The 21,036-nt window shown below is 38.9% G+C and overlaps 1 protein-coding gene across 1 annotated transcript in view; it reads left to right on the forward strand.

Moving 5' to 3' along the window:
* The window catches only part of XPO4 (exportin 4), a 55,047-nt gene that overhangs the window by 4,232 nt on the left and 29,779 nt on the right, over positions 1 to 21,036 (forward strand). The window contains exons 3-5 of the mRNA XM_009327776.1: positions 33 to 171; positions 11,948 to 12,064; positions 12,865 to 13,018. Coding sequence (XP_009326051.1) covers positions 33 to 171; positions 11,948 to 12,064; positions 12,865 to 13,018 — 410 coding nt within the window. The remainder of the gene's footprint in view (positions 1 to 32; positions 172 to 11,947; positions 12,065 to 12,864; positions 13,019 to 21,036) is intronic.

Consider the following 21,036-nt stretch of genomic DNA (forward strand, 5'->3'; position numbering starts at 1 on the left):
TTGCAAACGTATTTTTGCAATGTTGTTTACAGCCTTCAAAAGTATGTTCGGGAGCAGATTCTATTAGCAGTAGCGGTGATAGTGAAACGGGGATCATTAGACAAATCAATCGACTGCAAAAGCATTTTTCATGAAGTCAGCCAGTTGATCAGCAGCGGTAACCCCACTGTGGTAAGTATTTTGTTTTCTTCTTTGAAATTTAAGCAATCTGTATCAGCAGCATAAGCTATATACTTAGTGGCTATAAAATCTTGTATACTTCTCTTATCTAAAAATAAAAATTAGTAATTAAGTTTATAGCTATGCAAGCAATCATTTACCAAGTTGGAGATTTTTGAATAAGAATGTTTTGGGACTAGTAGCAGTATGTGTAGTTCTCTGGTACACAATTAGACCATATTTCTTAGGGAATAGGTTTCTCAATACCGGCTTTAACTGTCACTAATGTGATGGGGTTTTTTTTTCTGTTTCTCTGGGTTTCTTTAGTAAAACAGCATGAACTGAAATGAATTTTCCAATAGCTGGCCAGTTCTCTACTCACTCTGTTCCGCTTCCATCTGTGCAGTGCTGCACTCTCCTGTGGCTCAGCTGTCGTAATAGGCTACCCAGCAAGAGGCATAGGCCTCTGCTGTTCTCTGGGAGACGGGTAGGTGGAGAGAAAGGGGTGTGAGGAAGTAAAACTGGAATGGAAATACAAAACTTACTCTAGATTTAATGTCATACTACTAGGGGTAAGTGTTACCTTCCATACTGAGCTCAAAGTGGAAACAAGGTGTCCAATATCTATCTATGCATTTAGCAAAATTCCGTTTGCTATGCCAGGAGATAAGTTTAGAATAGGTCATAATAGAGGCATGTAACTAGAGATTAAAGAGAGGTGATTTTTCTCCTACCAAATGCAAATCGAAGATTATGTAGATTCCATGCTGAAATTTTTAACTGAAGCTTTTCTCAAACAAAACAAACCTTGAGGGAATGGACTCCTAACATCGCCGAGCATTTAGAGCAGCAGTTGTACTAGATGTGAGTGGCAAATGTTTAACTCTGAAAATTCGATCAAAATGTACTAGAAGTAATGCAGCTCATGTCATGGTCCTAAAAATAGTGTGTCACCTCTGAGCACAAGTGATATTCCCCCAGGGAATGGAAATTTCGGATACACTTCTAAACCTTAATTTCACTGTTATTTGGCTTAAGGAGAACATTTCGGCCTTTTTGGTTGTGCATAATTTGGATAGAAATGGGTATTTGTTTAGGAGAACAATGTTAAGTTCATGCTTTTTTCCAGGGAACATAGCCTTGTTATTAAAATGGAGTTACAACTGAGATTTTCAAGTTTTTTGCAAGCTGGTGTGTCTACTTATGTAGTTTATATGATCTTTCCATAAAGATACAAAAGTGGAGTAAATAGAAACCTGGATGTTGACAGAGAAGTCCTCTCTGAACTAACTCTTGCGCAGTCCAACTTCTACAGCTGTATTCTGTGCATGCACTAGTATACAGACATGCTACACTGAACACAGCATACAGCAAGCTAAGACTGCCAGCTGTAAGTATATCACCCTGGGCTTGCTGCAGAACAGAGCGTGTCGCAGAGGAGCTCTGGCTGGGGGAAGGGACAATATTTCATTCTCCTCTTTTCCAAGTTTTGCTCACTGCCACCATACAGAGACCAAGTTTGGCTCAGCTTTTAATTTCCCTTTATCTACCCCTCTTCATAAGTATTACTTTCTGCATAGTTTTTCCAAAGTATTTGTGCTCAGGTTTTAAGAAGGGTATTTAAAACATCTTTAGTATATAAAGATGTTTTCTATTCTGGTATGCTAATACAATGTACTAGTAAAAAAATGGCACGTGATGCTGCTGGAACATCTTTTCTGTAAGGCGCGGTGTATCTTTGTTAGTCTTTGGCAGGCTGGTTATAAACACATGCTCCCATGTGTATATGAGTTTTTATATTATAAAATATTTCTCATTCATAAAAATGTTCTTGTAATCTTCTGAGACTTTGCTGCAAGAGAAACTCTGGTATTGGCACAGCTTCATGTGACACAGGACTTGGCATGCACAATAATAAGCAGTAATAAAATTGTGTGTTATCACAGTACCTGCCACAAACTGACCTCTGAGTGGATTCAGGGCATGCCTCTTGTATAAATATATAACAACTTTGAAAGGTTGTATGAAATAATTCATACAATGAGTTATTTACTTATCTTTTCAAATATGGGTGGGTGTTTTTACTAGTGTCTTTGTAGTCTTCAGCCATGCCCATCAGGCCGTGTGGAGCCACAGTGGTGCAGCTGCCTTGCTGCCGTGTGGCATCTCAGCAAAGGGCGCTTCAGGGTATGGTATGAAGCTAAGAGAGTGATACTGCTTTCAAGATCCACGTTGTGCTGTCAGGACAGTGCCATGCAGTGTCACAGGTGTTTCTACACTTCACTGGAGAGGTGTTTATATTAGCTATTTATAAAAACACACTTCCACCCAATTCAGGGAGGAGGCTAGGATACGGGTGTTGGGAAAGATCAGCAGATGTTTTCCAGCCCTCTGTGCCTCCCTGACTCCTTCCACTTTTTTAACATGTCTTTCCTGTGATGTGATGTGATGTGCACTCTTGCCTCCAGCCTTGTACACTCAAGTTTCAGCAGTCTGTCACACCTTTGTGACTCCCAATTCTCTATTGAGTCTCTTGGTCCCTTTCTGTATCCTTCCCAGACTTCTGCTCCGTGTTTCCTCTGACCTACTGCCCACGCATTTGTGTATTCCTACCTGCGGTTCACTCCAGCAGATGAGAAATAACATATGGAGTCAGCAGCAGGTCACTTCATATTTAAAAATGTTTAAACATCTCAAACATGGCTCTTGGTTATTGATAATGGCTTTCTACAGCAGTTTGTAATTGAGCGAAAGTCCTTTTTGAAAAAGCGAAGTGGTCTCTTGCCTGCTTTCCACATGCTTTCTCCTCTCTGCTGTCTCTGAAGCTTCCTGGCCCTTCTTTATCTTACAAGAATAAAGTAGGTACTTAATCTTTTCTGTTCCCTGCAACCCTCCACCCAGTTCCTGTCAGACATCTGTACTAGTTTTGTGTGTGTTATGCTCATGCTCCTTAAAATCTTTGGGACTTTTCAGTAACATATTGTCAGGGTCAAGTCCTGAAGGTTGGTGTAATGAGGAGAACAGCAAATGTAGATGGTACTGTCTTTTGCATGTGTCCTTTTGCAGGATTTGATATGCTTAATATCTTAACTTCTCAATTATTAGTTAAGTATCTTTAGAAATGGATGTATTTTGAGGATGGAACTTGAAGGTATGTTGAGTAATGCTGTGGCGAACTGACATGGGAACAAGACTGATGGATGAACTGTTGAGAATGAAAAACTGTAAAGGAGATTAGGAGGAAGAGGAGAGGAATAGTGATAAGAGGAAGAAAGTGGGCAGGAGATGAAAAAGATGGCTTTAGTATTGAGTAATCTTTTAGTAGTGGAACACAGTTGTACGTGTTAAGGAAATAACGGGGCACTAAGGAGAGGTGGGATGGGATGGGAAGGATGCATGGTTAGAACCAGGGTTTGAACCTGGAGCACTGACTCCTGCTGCCGCTTCTCTGCTGTATGGACCTTTATGAATCTTGTGGAAGAAACCCCTGTCTGAGAAGGGAAAGCAAACTGTAGAGGGTCTGGCTGCCTATTAATTTATAAATGAGTTTAGGTAGTAATCCTCTGGGAGGACAAGGATTGGCTTTGGAGTTCTTGGTTTTGTTTTTCCTGGCTCCTCCTGTAACATAGATGCAAGCCATCCTCCTGCTCCTGAAGGAGAGTCTGTAGTCTCCCTCCAATAGCAATCAGGATCCCTTTTCAAAATCTTCATCTCTGGGGGACAGAGCTTCTGGCAGTAGACACAGTATCATGGGCCAATCTTAAAATGCTAAATACATGTTTTCTATCACTGATTTCAAGATTTTGGAGAATTGTATGAGCCAAGTTCTTCTCAACTATAAATGCCTTCAATTTCTTGTCCTTTTCTTTTTGTGTTAGAATATTCTGCTTTTGCATAGCTGAAGGATTTCATTTGTCCTTCATCCCTGACAGAAGGACAGGAATCCTGAGAGCTGAGGTGACTGATTCCCAGGAGGAGGAACTGGTCAGCATGTGAACACAGATGGACTTTGTTTAAAACTGGACTAGGATATGGGTCACACCTCGATTTCTTCCAGAATATGGGTAGACAGATGCAGAGGGCTCCCACTGCTGTAGACCTGACATGGGACTGGGAAGCAACAGAAGCTGTGTTTTTTAAGATCTACAATGCATACAGTAGAATGTATTCTAATATAAAGCTCTGTACCTGAAGCCTAAATTTTTCTGTATATGCAAGAAGACTTGTCAAGACTTACTGGAAGAGCTCTGGGATCATAACAGTTCCTTCTCTCTTAAAACCTGTAAATCTGTTGGTCTGTTTCCCAGTGTTCATGGTTGGGCTAGAGAGGAGATTCAGATGCCTCAGGTTACCTAAACTGCTGAGGAATGTGCTGTGGATGGATCTCATGTGAACAGTGGGAAATACTAATAAGCAGAACTCTAGGCATTCATCTTAATTGAAATTAATCTGTCAATAATAATGGCTGCATAGATAACTAATTAAATTTATTTAGCATTTATGGTTCTTATTTCTATTCTTTAAGAGGAATTTTACTTCTGGATCCTTGTCTAGCTGTTATTGTCTCATGTGGTAGGGTTGGAGTTGGAGAGCCTCTTGTGACTTTTACATTTTGACAAAAACATATGTATTATTTTCCTCTCTACCCTCAGCTGTATCTTCTGGTCTAATAAAATTATTACCTCGTCCTATGAACCTTACTACCCTTGAGACATGTTGAGTATAAAAACCAGGTGGTAAACCAGGATATTTAAGCTGTTTCCTGCATGCTGACAAGTGCTCTATAAAGGCCTAGGTTAGTGTGTTAAAGATTGGTTTGGGAATCTTAGGGATCCAGAAACTACTCCAAATACGAGGTTGAAACTCGGTAATAGAAATGTAAGAGAACTTTAAAACATAAGTATTTTTCTTAGTAGTTGTATTAACCAGGGTGCCTTTTAAAGTTTTCCGATTTTTCTTTTGAAAGAGAGCCTACTTTACTGGAGATGCAGTACAGCAAGACTCCAGCTTAGTTGCTTAATGACTTTAATATTAGAAATCGATAGCTCCCAGTATTATCGCTTACAATAGAGCTACAGTTTCAAAGACAGGGCTGGGAAGTGAGGAGATGCATTCCAGAGGAGAAATGTGTGCCTCCTGTTCTATGTATGGCATCCAGGACTTCGTTTCCTCAATTCTCCTGTCTCATGAGATGTGCAGGTGTGGAGGCCCTCACCTGTAGATCTCAGAGACTCACTGGGAAGGAAGAAATTACGCCTTTCCATGTGTCACCCTGTATTTTTATTGCTGTGGTGACGCACAAATAAACAGGCTTATGGGGAAAAGCCTCTTTAAGAAGTTTATTGACCCTAGCTGCTCGGCCTGTAGTCCCTCTCAGAGGTACTGCCCTTCTGAATATATATGTTCAGTAATTAACTGGATCTGTGTAGGAGTCTACTTAAAAACAACCAGCCTTCTCCCTCCTAGCCTTCACCCCGCCACCACCCCTTTAAGCAGATCTGCTGTGGAGCACAGCCATGTAACGCAGCTCATTTGGCATATCTGACACTATGGCAAGCAGAGGTGGGCAAGAAGGGCCAGGAATGAGTACTGGGAAAAGTGTGGGGAGAGGGGACACCTGCCCACCAAAAGAGCGCTTGCCAGGATGACATATATTTAAAGCTGGGTGATACTGATGGCAAGCTGCTTGGCTAGTTTTACTATTCATTATTTTGAATTTAATTGAAACTCTTGGATTTGTTCGTGCAACTACTGTAGGAGTGAAGATTCGACTGGTGCCTTTCAGACAAGAACCCGGCAAAGGCTGTTACCTCTAGATAAATGGTTTTCAGATCTTCACTTTTTTTGATGAGATTACTTTTTTTTTTTCTCCTGATTTCTGCTTCACAACTTCGCCTGCCCCCAGAGAAACAAAGAAAAGCATGTTTTGCACCCTAAGCTCCAGCAAACTCTGCCTGGACCTCTTCCATTATTAGTAGAGGCTGCTACTTCCCCTCTCTCTTTGGCCAAAGCCCGCATGCTTGACATGCCACAAGATCATCTTCCTGTGGATCCCAGTGATTTGCAGAGGAATTGGTTTTCTCTTTCTCAGCTCAACCTTGGGGGTTTCCCTTGCTTGGTTTGCCTGGTTCCCCCCAAGGAGGGGAAGCAGGGTGTTGCCCGTTGTGCCGCTGTAGGTGTGGTGTGTTAACCTGGTGCTGCTCGTCTGTCTTTGCACGGTGACAGAGGGGGAATGGGAGGAAAGGGGTGCGCTGCCCAGCCAGTCCCTTACTGCTGACAGCACAAAACTGCAGCTGTGGGTCCTATTCCTATCATCCTGTCCCTGCTCTACAGCTTTTTTTCCACCAGTTGGCTCATTTGGGATGGAACAAACAGATAAAATCCAGTGGGTTCTTCCTGGTGCTTGCTTATATTTCTTCAGAATATGTGCTGGTTTTCTTTGGTTGGGAACTACTACTTCAGCTCCTGGGTTCTCCCTCCCGTTGCAATACTCACAAGTTGAAAAGCTGGAGTGGCCCCAGTTACTCTGTGTACCTAATGGTATTTCTTTTGGTCCTGTGGCCATCCTGTTAACCTTTCCATTTGGAGTTGCAGCTTACATTCTGGGGATTTAGATACTCTGAAAATGTTAGCAAATACAGCTGTGCTTATTCAAGGAAGTTAAGGAAGAAGTATATTACCGCCTTTATAAAGGAAGCCTTGCTTTAAACAATTTATTTGGTGAAATTGCTTTTGACACATTCTCACTGCAGAATTTTATTACCTAGGAGCAGCACAGCAAATTCTACCTCTGATAGATTTACTCTTTGATTCTTCCTGCTCTTGTGCAAGTTAAAATCAGTTGGTTTTGGGATATTATTAAATGCTTCTTGTGGCTTCCCTTTGGTTTTAGTAACAGAGTTTACATTATACGGATGGAGAGAAAAAGTCCTCTAAATGCATATTCAGGCTGGCAGAGATCTAACATAACAGGGTAGATGTTATGATTTGCTCTGTTCAGGCGAGACCTTTATTCTTTTAAATATACTTACTCATTTTCCTGTAGGTATAAATGATACTTGCAGAAGGCAGGGGCTTGCTTGATTGTTTTGGTTTTGTAGTAAAGTGAATGATTTAATCAAGCCTCTGACAACCTAGCTGTATCTCTGCTCTGAATTTCAGAACAGAGGAAACGCTTTTGGTGTAGTTCATTCTGCTTTGTCTGTTGGCTTTTCTGCCTTGGAGCTTGTGTACCACATGTCTATTTTTTCCTAAGCTGTATTTGAACTCTTCTTCCTTTCAGATGCTTTGTAACCTAACTACCCTCAAATGAAGCAGTTCACTTATTCCATGGGCAGTCCAGGCACAAGTGTGAAATCCCTTCAAACATTATGGCTTTAACTTTTGTTATAGGGGACATTCCATTTGGAGGAATAAGTTGCATTTACCTTTTGCATCTGAGTTTTATGAATTATATATGTGGTGTTTACTGTTAAAATGGTGCATGGTCTTCCTGTAGCATCTGTGTTTTATTAGAATAATTTAAAAAGAAAACCACTAAAACGATGTTACTACTGGGTGTCTGATTGCCAAGTTAATCTCTTATCACAAGTCCCATTGATCTTCTGTTTGAGCAGCTGAGAGTCTATTTTATGTATAGCGATCTTTCATGAAGTTTATTCCTGGTAATAAAGCTAACTGGGGTGAGTGCCAAGCTATTCTCAGAGGCAGACTGCTCTCAACAAGAGAAGTATTTTATTTTGTTAGATGGGGTTATTGTTTGGGTATGTACTTGTGGCAGAACTAGTGAAATTGCTAGCGAGTGAGTCAAACTAGGTTCAGAGGTGTACTCTTACTGGTATGAAGTTAATGGCATTACTGCACAATAGACATTCAGATCTGACTTTTAATATGATGCCCAGAATCACATGCATTTTCTACTTATTACTGTATGGTATTATTAAATTTGATTGTTAATGTCTTCTGTGGCATGGCAAAAACTTTAAAAAAAACACACTACAAAACAACAAAAAAACCCCTCCACCCTAGAACTTTACATGTATTAAGTGCATTCAATTGTATTATGTTTAAGAGGAAGTAATTTTATTTCACAGAGCACAACTGTATTGGTTTATCTAAAATTATGTTGTTTTTTCAGATTTTTGAAATCTTCTAATAGCCTGCATTTGTGTTGAGGTACTTAAAGTGTCTTCATGCCAAACATACATGTAAATTAAAAAAAAGTATTTCAAAATATTAGTAGTTAACTTTCAGTAAAGTTACTTTTCATAAAGTATAATTTTACTTTTAGTACAGTTTACTTAAGCTTTATTCCAGAGTTTCTGAAGTATTACTGTCTATTCAGAAAAGTTCAATAGATGGCAGGGCACATGTGCCTTTATGCTAATTATTTTGTTAATATTAATATGAAAATGGCAATCCTACTGATATGCACAACAATCTATATAAATTCCTATAGTCTTAGGGCAGTTTTAGGAAGTAGTGGTGGTTTTGTGTGCAGCTCTATGCAAATGCTTGACATTCCAAGGACATGTTACAGGTCTTGATCTGTTCCTCTGCTTTTGTCTGTAAGCTAAACTCCTGGGGGTTGGCATCTACCTTCTAGGAAACCAATCTCAAGCAATCTCCTCTCAGCCTGTTGTTGCAGTAAATTTTAAATTACTGGCCAGTATCTTATCTTTGGTCTTCTGCTCTGGTGACCTGGATATATGGGCGTACTTAGAATTCTTCATGGATGCAAGGGGTAAGCGCAGATGCAGAGAGTGACAGGAGGGCATGGACGTGCCTGTAGTGCACACAGCGCCCTTGGGATGGTGAGGGAATGGGGCAGGATTTGCACCCCAGGTATCAGAATACCAAGGTGAAGGAGTTGGCGGGATGCTGGGAATGCAGTGGGAGGGAGGAAAGCAGAGGGATGCAGTAGGCCCTGGTGATGGCTGTGCGCTAGGCTGCTGGAGGGAATAAAGTGTGTACATCTCTAGTAACGTCACTCTTCTTTCATGCTCAAAGCAGGTACTGATGTCAGAACTACCTGAAATAGCTCTTACTGAAATCAGGGGGGCAGGTCACTGCTCAAGCTGCTTTATCAGGCTTTTAGAAGATTCAGTCAGCCTAGCTGCATCCATTGCTCTTTACATCTTTGAAGAGATTTCTGTACCATCAATCATGGTACAGAATTTAACCTTCCTTTAAAATTTCTCCTTGAAATCAGGAGAAAAGCACACAAAAAAATCTGGGACATACTTTTATCATACAATAGCACATTACTATCCAAACAGAAAGGATGAATTATTATATACCATATAAGCAAACTGGAGAAAATGGAAGGAGAAAATGTCTATTATTTCAGCTAATATTAACTATTTGTAATCATGGTGGGAACAAACTTTTTTCCTATTGCTCCTTACCTGTCGTTCGAACTTACTGATTTGTTTTCCAAGAATTGACAATCAACTGCAAGTGATGGGTAGTCTGTATCACTGCCGTGCCTGCCCTGTGGTGGTCTAGATGGTGGCTGGTGTGAAGATCTTTGCATGATAAAGCAGAAGCAGCTTAGCTTTAGCAAGGCTGTTGTACTATTGTAATCATTAATACCACATGGTACGTTATAGAGCATCAAACTGTACAGATTTGTAATTGCAACTGATGATGTCCTTACATCACGGCTTCTCTGAGCTGAAAAGTATCAGTGTGTCAGTAATTCAGGCATAAAATAAAAGCCTGCATTTTAAAGTATTTAGTCTTGTGAGACTTCTGCATCTCCTTGCACATAATGAAATTGGGCAGTGTTCTCTGGCAACTTTGCATTATTCCTTTAAAAACATGTATTCTTATCTGAAGCATTGTTCTAGAGGCAAACTTCAGGTTTGGTTTTTTTTTAGTTTGGGTGTCCGTGTCCGTGTCCCGTCCCCCCCCCCCCCCCCGCTTTTAGCCAAAGGGAGTCTGCCCTGCAGATTTTTTCATTTTGAACTTTTAATGTTGGATTTAAAACTCAGTGTTAGCCTACACTGATATTTTTTTATATTGGATCAAATCTGGATTTCCTCTAAATAGAAGTTATTTATTGTGTAAATAGCTTACACAGAAATTTGGAAATAAAATACTGAAATGTTTGAGCTAATTAGAAATATTTCTAAGTCTAGTATAGAACTGGCAAAATTGCACTTTGCCGGAGTAGTTCAAAGTGTGGTGATGTTTTTCACTGGCTAAACGTTGCTTTTATCATATGTTATGGATGACAGTGGTGACTGTAGATGAGAAGCAGTCCACTTGACATCAATAGTTATTTCTTTACAATGGGAAAGCTTGGATTTAGCAACCGATCAGCAATATGCTGGTCCACTGTACAGCTTTATTATATAGTAGAAGAGAAAACCCCTACATTATCATGAAGCCACTATGTTAGATCTGTCTGGGACTTATTTAGCAAGTAAGAATGTTAATTTAGTGTATACTGGCTAAGATAACTAGTTGTCTGGGGGGTCAAGGTACTGACTTCAGAGGCATTTCTGAACAAAGATGTTGCAGTTGGTGGGTGGATGGCACTGGTCTCAGCTGTTGTATGAGCTTGCATAAATAGTATCATCTCCACTTTAATCTTTCGGGTGTTCAGAGGTAGTGTGCATATTTCTGTTTAACCCCTGGACACTTGCTGGCATGCATGACCCTTTAACAATTCCTATCCCTCTGTCCATCCCTGGCACCTTGGCTCCAAACAGTCTGGGAGGATAGCCAGTAATTTTGAAGTTTTTTGTTAAGAACATCTCTTTAACAAAAAGTGTTTTCATTTTGTCGGTATACAGTTTCTATTGTGCTTGTGAAGTACTTCTTGCATCTCCATTGTACAATATTTACTCCCCTTTGTATGTAATGATCAGTTAAAAAAATACGTTAAAACTGGTGTTGACGGTTACTGGACTTTGGCATCAGGAAAAAAAGCTTTTTTTTTATTTCAAAAAACAGCAACAAAGGCTGGAGCAGTGTGTTTCATAAAGGAAAGTTGGCTTTTAAGTTGTGTTTTAGGATAAGCATTTGACTTACCTTAAATTTTGAGAATTAAAAAGATACTTAAACCTTCAGTCTTCGTGGATCTGTTTCTCCAAAATTAACATGCCTTTTCTCACCGATTTTTATATCGCTTCAGAGACATCGTCCTAATAGAGTAGTTTTAAAGGTTCTTTCTGAGGCTTGGGGATGTTGTGCTTTGGAGAAGTATCCAAAAGCTTTCAAGCATCAGGGCTTTCTGCATATTTCTCTCCTTTTGTTGATGGGGGGAGAGGGAAACGATGTAGTAGGCGGTATATTGCAGGTGGTGTTTTTGACTAGCTTACACCAACACGGTAAGTGTAGCAAATGCAAAGAAGGGCCAAAACAAACTTCAGAGTGACCTGAACTATTAGATCAATAGAAACAAGTGGAAACTGAATCTTCCCTGAAACTAATACCTGTAATGCCCTGTGCACAGGGAGAGGAGGTAAACAGCAAGGCTGGGAAATGGATTGCAATGAGTTTGTTTCCATTTTGTAGTGATGATTGCACAGGTGCTGCTTGTATATTGCTCAAATACTTGAATTTCTTTTGTAAGGATGGAGCCTGGATGATCCCAGAGGTGGTTCACCCAAGGATCTATACTGAACTCCTGAAAGTTTGAGTTGTTCTAGTTTGTGTTAGAAGAAACTGAAGTAATAGTCATAGAAGTATGCTGATAAAATAATTTAAGGACAATGTAGGTGATATTACGTTATTGGACATCTTTTAGTTATATTATTCCCCCTTATTTTTTTTGTAGCAAACTTTGGCCTGTTCCATTTTAACGGCGTTGTTGAGCGAGTTCTCAAGTTCAAGTAAAACCAGCAACATTGGACTAAGCATGGAGTTCCATGGTAACTGTAAACGTATATTTCAGGTAAACTAGTTCTGTCTCAATATATGCTACCTGTCTTTCTAAAATTTAAACATTGAAAAGCAGAACTACTTTCTTGTGCCAGGTGCATTCAGGTACAGTGTGTGCCGAACAGCATTTAATAGGACAAATATTATATTATAAATGCAGATACTGGCTATTTTAGGGAAGTTGATAATGTATTTTTTAAAAACTTGTATCAAAAAGTGCAATCCCTTTTTGCCCATTTTATGAATGTAGATCTTACATACATCTGCAGATCTTTATGTGGTTGGACTCTTTAATTCCTTGGCTACCAATTGCAAACAAAACGAACACTCTGTGGAACAATGATAGTCTTAAATATAGCTTTGGTTTAAAGCCAAGGAGAGCTATGTATTTAAAAATATTATTGCAGATGGTGTAGTCTGGTTGTCTCAGATGTATTGTTTGGCCAGGCAGAAATGTTTTTGTGAAGGCATTGCTTTAAACTGACTGTTGTAGAACAATTTACCAACTTTTTTTCATGCCAAAGACCAACCCTCTCCTCCACCAGTTATTAAAACCGTATTGTTAAATTTTTCTTTCAATGACTAGCATTTATGAGAGGAATTTTTTTTCTTATTCTTTACGAACACAATCTATTAATTTTGGCAAAAGAGTGGGGGGGTTCTGACTGACAACTTCAGAATATTTTCTGTATTTTAATGAAAAATAGGGTGAAAACAAATTCTTTTCTCTTTAGAAAAGTATTTCTTTTTAATCAACATTTTAATTAATAACTGAGAGACTCTATTAATATGTTGTGTTCGTCCTGACTATAGGAGGACGATCTGCGGCAGATCTTCATGCTCACAGTAGAGGTACTTCAGGAATTCAGCAGACGTGAAAACCTCAATGCTCAGATGTCTTCAGTGTTTCAGCGTTATCTTGCACTAGCCAATCAGGTCTTAAGCTGGAACTTCCTTCCTCCAAATTATATCCTTTTAATGTCAGGCCCTTTATTTCAGCTGACTTGGTCACCTCTACCAGGTGATAAGTAAAGTCTTTGTGAGGAAAGAAAAATGTAAAACTTAAGCCTTGTATTTAGTCCTTGATTTATGTTTTCTTCCATTAGTGCTCTTGGTCACCCCCGTGCTTGCTAACAGATGCTTACATACACAAGCTGCTGTTGTTCTTCATTAAAGCTTTAAAGTGTTTTATATAAAAGGCAAAACTGGGGGCTGCTCTGCTGAACTAGTTACGGGTTGACGGTCTGTCTAGTTGGTGCAGGGGAGAGGAAAAGTGTAGTATGCTGCTTTAGTGCAGAACCAAATGGTAAACAGGTCTAAGCTCTGTTGAATTTTTATGCGGAGATCTGATTTGTCCTACTTTTCTCTCTCAGAGAAGAGGAGGGGGCAGGTAAATGCCCCATCATGTAGGAATGTGCTTGCTCAACCAAATCCCCATAAAAGAGCATGGTCGTAGAACATGTAATAGGTTCTCTTTGGTCTGAAGAAGTAGTATTTGCTAGCTGAGAGAAGAAATGGCATCTCCTTTTTTTGGCAATACACAGGTGCCATTGCTTCCATTTTGACATCTTTGTGATGTGTGCTGATTATGAAAGTCCAGAGAAAGGTGGAGATGGAAAGTAGAGGAGGAAATGGGAATCAGAAAGAGTCTTAGTGAGGGAGAGGAGAAAAAACATACAAAAATGCTCAGCCCAAAAAATGAGCTAGAAGAATACTGTAGAAATAATCAATCACATTCTCTATTTAATAGAGGGTTAAGACAGCACTTGCAGTAAAACATTACAGTGCCTCTTTTAATAGCTAGACTGTCTTTAAGATGCTCAACAAACTTTCCAAGAGCCAAATTTTTAAGCTGGTTTATGAACTTTTTTCTTAAAACCTTTTAAAATTGCTACTAAGTTATACATACTGCAGGAATCTGGATGTAGCCTTCAAATCCACTGTAAAGGATTTTATTTGCTTTTCTGGTCAGAAGGCAATATCTGTGTGTTTCTGTTGTCTTTGATTCTGTTCATTATGCAGTGGGCAGCAAAAGTGAAATTTATTTGAAACTGGATATTCCTTGGTTCACATCTGTAAAACAGAATAACAGTTATATTGTCTTTATGGAAGGTGCCACGGATTAAGAGTAAATATCCCACTCCTATTAATCACCGAAGTGATTTGGCAGGAGTCCAGAGAGGAATTTAGTGCATGTGCCTACAAGACTGAGACTGGAGTTAAATTATTGCATCTTAAAAAAATTTGTGGAAGAGGACTTGGGATTTGTAAGAATTAAAATAATGTGTGAACACTTTTTTTTTTTCCTAAGCTGTAGGAAAGGAAAAAATTTCCTTAAATCGAAAGGAAATGCTCTTGTGTTGTGCAGTGGTGGGTAGAGGTGGTTCCCTCTGAATTTTAGTCTTGCTCTGTGCAAACCTCTGATGTAGTCCCAAATGCTGCTGCTGTTACAGTTTGAAAGTGAAGGCTCTAATTCTACCTGAGCACTTGATCCTAGGCTAAGGTTTGCAGTGGTGGAGCTAGATATATACAAGCAAGATGTGAAGCCTTGGGAGTTCCAATGTTCATTTATAACTCTCTATAATATGAAGTGATTTAGTCTATAGGTGCTAGTAAATAAGTGTTAATTGAAATAGCTAAGCAAGCCATACTGCTGCTTAAGGCTAACAGTGTTTCCTGCTACTTGGCCTACTTGAGATACTACAGCTGTTAAACAAATTCTGGCCACTTCTGGAGATCAGATGGATCTTTAGTCTGAACCACCACAAGTGCTCTTACACGGCTCTATTTCAAATCTTTTCATAACTTCTGCTCTACTTGATACCATCTTTTTGTTTTCTACCATTGGACATTTCATTTAGCTGTAAGAATTATGGCACCAGCTTGGGTCTTCCTCCTCTGTGTAGCAACCTGTTTTCACAGAAGTTGGAATGGCTTTAGTCATTCTTGAGAAATGCGGGTCTTAGCTGACGAAGATTCAATAACTGTTGAGGTTTACAGCACCATGTTGATTATATTGTGGCATAAATCTCTCTTCCTTAAGAAGACTGGTTTAAAAGTAACTGTTGATTGTTAGCTCATGGGCAGTGAAACTTGACTGCAGTTTCTAAATAGGTAGCACATTACATACGAATGTAAGAATTGCTGTGTTGATTGATCAGTTGGTATCCTCTTTTGTTATCCTCTTTCCAAATCTTGACAGTACCTATGCCGAAGGAATGGGCATAAGTTTAATACTCGAAGCATGGAGTAGAACGATCCACAGATCTATCTTTTTTCCTTTAGTTGGTATTTACCCTGGTAAGATAGTATTGATTCTCAGTATTCCCTACAGCATAACAGTAATCTGCAGTATTTGTATATAATCTTTAGCAAGATTCTTCTATCTCCAAAAAAAGGAATTAGCGTGAATGTGCATTAACTCTACAGTGACGATCACCAAGAGGCACATTATTTAAATCACTAAGTTGTGAGAATTACATCAAAACATAACTTCTCAAGAGTTCTTGTGCTGTTACAGGATAACTTAGTATATGTTACATTGTTAAATGGACAGTGCTGGCACCAATTACAACAGAAGAGTTGTAGTAAGTCTGTATTGTCTATTGCTAGTAAGAAGAGCTGGCATGAAAGATGCATTCTGGAATAGCCATCTCATTGGAGCAACAAAAGAAGAGAGGCTGGGACCTACCTACTTTTAAGTTGGAACTTGGTAATTTTTGAGTGTTGTAGAATGTAGTGCCTGCAGTAGGAAGGGCTGGGCATGATGAGCTAGGAGGTCTCCTTTCAGTCATGTACAGTTTCTTCCATTTCATTTTTTAACACACAGGCAATCATCTATTGTTATTTTTATCTGCTACCTCAAGGTATTAGTTCACCTGGTGTTCGCGGATGCTTCAGAGGTTTTTGGCAGTGCTGTTGGAAATGACAATAACATAGGATTCCTATTTTGCACTAAGAACGTATGGTAGTCTGTTGTGGCATGTTGGCTTCTGTAGTTTCTTTTTTCAGTGCTGTTACAGCACTGTTAAATAGTGTTTACTCGTATGGAACTAGTTTTAAGCACCTTTTCTTAAATGAATGTTTTGACTAATTAAGGAAGTACAGGTGATCAGTACTAAGAGGTACAGCCCTCTCCTTTACAAGAGTGCCTTCAAGGATCCCATTCCTAGTACATTATCGGTGTCCAAAGTCTCCAGTTAAGGAGCTGAACGTTGCTGGGCTTTAATGCACCTTGACATGGACATATAATATGTCCTGTGGAGTCAGGATGTAATTATAATTTATATTCTTTTACTCCCAGAGATGTTTCTCACTACTTCTTGACTTTGGGATTTATCTATTCTCGGCAGCCACATTCTAATGGACTTGGGATGAATGTCCTCAAATGCAAAAGTTCTTAAACAGAACATAAGATTTTGTCCAGCTGTCTCCCATCTACAGAAAGGTGTTTATTATCTGTCATTAGGAGCTGTCATAGAACTACTTATCCTTTACTAATTAAGGTACAGATTTTTACAGCTTTTTGTAAAGAGTGCTAATTGTGCATGAATAAAGAGGAAATTGATCTTTAGTTCTTGTTTTGGATTTGGTTCCTCCTCTTGCTTGGAGGCAAGCTGGTGAATTTTCAAGTGAACATAGAATAGAGGATTGGATTTAAAGTACAGGTTACATAAACCTAATGGGATGCACTCCACTAATGTGCATCGTTGCTGTTCCATTGAAATTAATGGTGCGATGGCAGTTGTATGAACTGACTGAAGCTTTTGTCTGATCTGAACACTTTTTTTTTAAGTGTGCGTGTTCCTCGGCCACACAGTTAGAGGAACAAGCTCTTCATATCTCTGTTCTGAAAACGGCTTTTATACCTCAAGCCAGAATGAGACACCTTTCTGGGAGATCCTGTGAATCATATAGCTCTGCAGACTTTCAAGATTTGAACTTGGTCCAACCCAGATTGGTAGCATCTGTTATGTGTAATGGAAGTGCATGAAAAACACACAGATGTTCCAGAAAACTTGAGGTTTGTTTTGAGGAATGATTCAAGCTGGCATTGCTGCTGAAAAAGCGTCCTGCCCTAGCACCTCCCATGAGCGTGATACTGAGCAGGGAACTGCCTGGCTGAAAACATTTTCTAGCAGGTTGAGGTCCCCAGTTTGATTTGTTGCACAGCTACAGAAATGATTGAATCTGTACTAAGGAGCAACAACACAGATTTCTTTCAGCAGCAGGGCTGCGTTCCTTAGGTCTTGTGTTCGTTAGCAGCCTGGGATTATCCTGAATTTACTACAGCAGTCTGTCCTTATCTGAAAGATCAAGGGTTGGGATACTGACCTGACTTTGAAATTCCCAATGTTTAGAAATTATTTCTAGGGTACTATGTGTTTTCTTGACAATCCTTTTTAACAACTTTTTGAGACAAAATTGGGCAAAACCAAGATTGGCAGATCCCATGAATTTGGTCATAATTGCACTAAACATGTTGGTATTGTTATTGAACTTTTTAATAATTAGTGTTTCATCATATGGGTTTTCCTGAATTGATTCTGAAATCAGTTTGCAATGAAAGAGCATCTTAAAAGCATTAATAGCAGAAGAGGAAAAGAGACTAGTAATGACCCTTTTTATGAAGGGCAACTGATGAAATATATAGGTTTTTTCTCTTCTGTTCTCTTGCCCCAGTGGTTTTAAGTTTCCAGTTTTGCAGTGCTTTGTCATCAGCTTCTTAGATGGCAGCCAGTATATAGTGGAAAGGTGTGACTCTTGAGCTGCATCTGCATGGCAGTCACTTCTGCATAGGTGCTTTAAGTGTAAGCTAGGCTTCAAGTGATTAGCTTGCATACTGTATAACCATAGCAGCAAAATGTAGCAGGAGCTGCAGAATCCACTTGGGTGGTCAACGTGAGACTTGGTACTGGCATGGCTACACCGCTATCGGCTCTGTAGCCGATAAAATTAGCTTGGGTCTTCCTACACTTCCTACGCCTGTTGCTGCACAGATGCAATCTGAATCCAGTGTCTCTGACACAAAGTAGTTGTTTCATTCTCATGACAGTTAAGAATACTTGCGTTTAATAATTAAATATTTAAGCATATGTTCTTTCTCCTGAATGCTGGATATGTTTGCTGAGAGTGTAAGTTATATAAAGGTTTGTGAAGCATTTCTCCATAGGGGGCAGCAAGCCTCTGCATCAGTTGCAGACAGTTGCTCCTAGACTCATTCCATGTGCTTGGCTGATTAGCTAGCAAGCCAGAGGAGGTCTTAAAAATCCAAGTATAATTAGTATGTTAGCATTATAACACTGGGTGGCAGATTTCCAAGGAGTTACCTTTCTAATGCAGTTTTTTATTTGTAAAATATAAGTCTAAGACTGACACAAAGCTCTCCAGAAATGCTCCAAACAGCAAAGGTAAAGTGATTAAAATAACTTTTAAGAAAGATATTCGGGCCTTAGGACTCCAGGAGCTTTCCCTCCATTTCTGAGTTGTTCTTCACTCCTGTGGACAAATTTGTGAGTGGAGGTCTGGCAGAAGAAATCTCAGCTTTGATTTTTGAGTTCCTAATTTACTGCTTTGTGGAAGGGTAAGCCTTGTCTCTCTTAGGAAAAAGGCCGTGGGATCTATTCTCAGATACTGGAATTTGTGGGAAGTCCTGAAGTGAAACGTTATAATCCCTCGTGGCTGCCTTAGGGTTTGAAATATTTTGATACTCATCTTCACCCATCAGTCCCTTTCTGGGACAGAGGCAAATAGTGGGAGGAAAACTACGCATTTGTTTATCTTTTATTTTCTTTTTTTAATACGTTCCTCCAAGAAGCATATAAAACTTCAATTTTAGCTCTTTTTTTTACACAAATTACAATTTTAAAATTACAAATTTATAATTTTAAAAAGATTACTCTTATTTCTCCAGCTCATGAAACAAAACCAAGCACAGAGCTAATGGCTACATACACAAATTTAGGCAAAGATAAAAGAAAATCTGTTTTACACATTATGGTCTTCTCCTCTTCCTCTCTGGGTACTAATTAGTGAGCATATGAGCCTTATCATACTTGAAGGCATCTAGTTATATTCTTATGCTTTTCAGTAGAGCTTGGTACATGTTATTAAATAATCTGTTCTGATTCAAGCAGAAGTTTCTGGTCTCTGTAGGAATCTGTTACAAGTTTTGTGAACTGGGTGAAACATTGCCATGCTTCCGGTAGCTGTTTCTTAGCTTGGATTTCCGTGTCATTCAAGTGAACGATAATGAGAGTTACTCATTCTTCAGAAGAATTGGGAGTGTTACAAACATTTGTATTTATTACCAGAAGTGATTTACAATCGTTTCTCATTTAAAAAACAAACAAACAAAAAAACCCTCCAAACCCTCCAGGATGTCAGAGTAGACTGATCTATGCTTATCATAAATCTATGTTATAGCTTGAGTGCTTACAAAAAAGCGTTGTGCTAGTTCTATGCTTTTTGTTTCCTCATAAGTATTGAGAATTAAAGTAATTTTTGATTAAGACTGCATTTGTCCTGTGTATACCCATGTACTGGGTAATTTAGTGTCATTTTTTTTCACGTTTGGCATAACTGGGCTACTGCTAATAAGGCTGAACCATATCACAGAGTAAGTTAAGGTTTTACACGGTAGCAAGCATCTCTACAGCCAACTAATGTTAATGTTTGTGTACATCTAGTGCATGATGGAGAATGGGTGTGAGATCTCCATGATAGGTGGAGGCATAATTTGTATTGTTCAGTGAACAGATATTTTACCCACAAATTTGCTATTGTCAGATGTGTCATCAGTCCATTAGTGTGAGAAACAGTACTAAAAATAACAGGATAGGCTTGTTAAAATAGTGACAGCAAACTGGCCCTTCTTTCATTCCACGTGAAAAGTGTTATGTAGCGGGTCCTCTCTGTAGCCTCAACCTAGTGAAGAGCAAATTGATTTTCAGAGATCAATAATCTGTCTATGACAATCTTCTGATATTGATGTATTTCCAAGCCAATCGTTTATTGGAGAGTTACAGCAAAGGACACTGTTGTCAATAAACAATTTTAAAATACTGTTTTTAAAATACTGTTTTTAAAATATTCTAAATGCAAAAGAAAAAAAGTCTAGCTTAATTTGCCAGGTAAAATTAGTTTTAATTTGTAATATTACTCCTGATAAAGGATGCTTGCATGTGATAATTTCATGCTTTTTTTTTTTTTTTTAAATCTGGGAGAACTGAAGCATTTTTGATCACTTAAATGACATCTGTATTTCAGGTGGAAGTAAAATAGACAGTTCTCTCGTTTTTAGTTTTTCCCCATCTGAAATAATGCAGATATGCTATGGTTCAACACACATTGATAATTTTGAAAATGGTGAAACTGGTTTTGTTTTGCACTAATGTGAAAATCCTTGATTGTTGTTATGCATTATAATGTGCTGACAACAGTTCTGGACACGTAACACCAGTGAAGGTCCACTTGGTACTGTGCTATGGAAAAAGTCGCTTTTTTTGGAATGTGGTTCTGCACAGTGTTGTTAGGAATTTCTGGTTTGGGCAGAACTCAGAAGACAAGTGTAAATAAACTAAAATTGTGCATCCTGCCTTGTGCCATAATCCTTCATATTAAGCTAGATGTTTGCTTTATATATTGTTCTCTTAAACAAAACCCATCAAAAGTTAAGTGGTCTGCTTTCTTGAATGGTACCATTGTGAAATTTATTTTCTTCTAGATGTATAAATACTTTTTGATACACTTTTTTATAATAACTGATGACTTACAGTACAAAAGTTAATGCAGTTCATTACCAGTAAGTAAATTACATGCAGCTGAGCATGCTGTTACTTATTCTGATGGTTGGGTTAGAAAGGGATCAGAGAGGATAATGAAGGGTTTAAAAAAGACAAATGAAAACGTAAGTTGCTGAGATAAAGCAGTTTTACTGCTATTTGGATTGGGGGATGTCACAGAAGGAAGCACTTTCAAAAATCT

The sequence above is a fragment of the Pygoscelis adeliae genome, unplaced genomic scaffold (assembly GCF_000699105.1).
Source record: "Pygoscelis adeliae isolate BGI_AS28 unplaced genomic scaffold, ASM69910v1 Scaffold14, whole genome shotgun sequence".
Lineage (NCBI taxonomy): Eukaryota > Metazoa > Chordata > Aves > Sphenisciformes > Spheniscidae > Pygoscelis > Pygoscelis adeliae.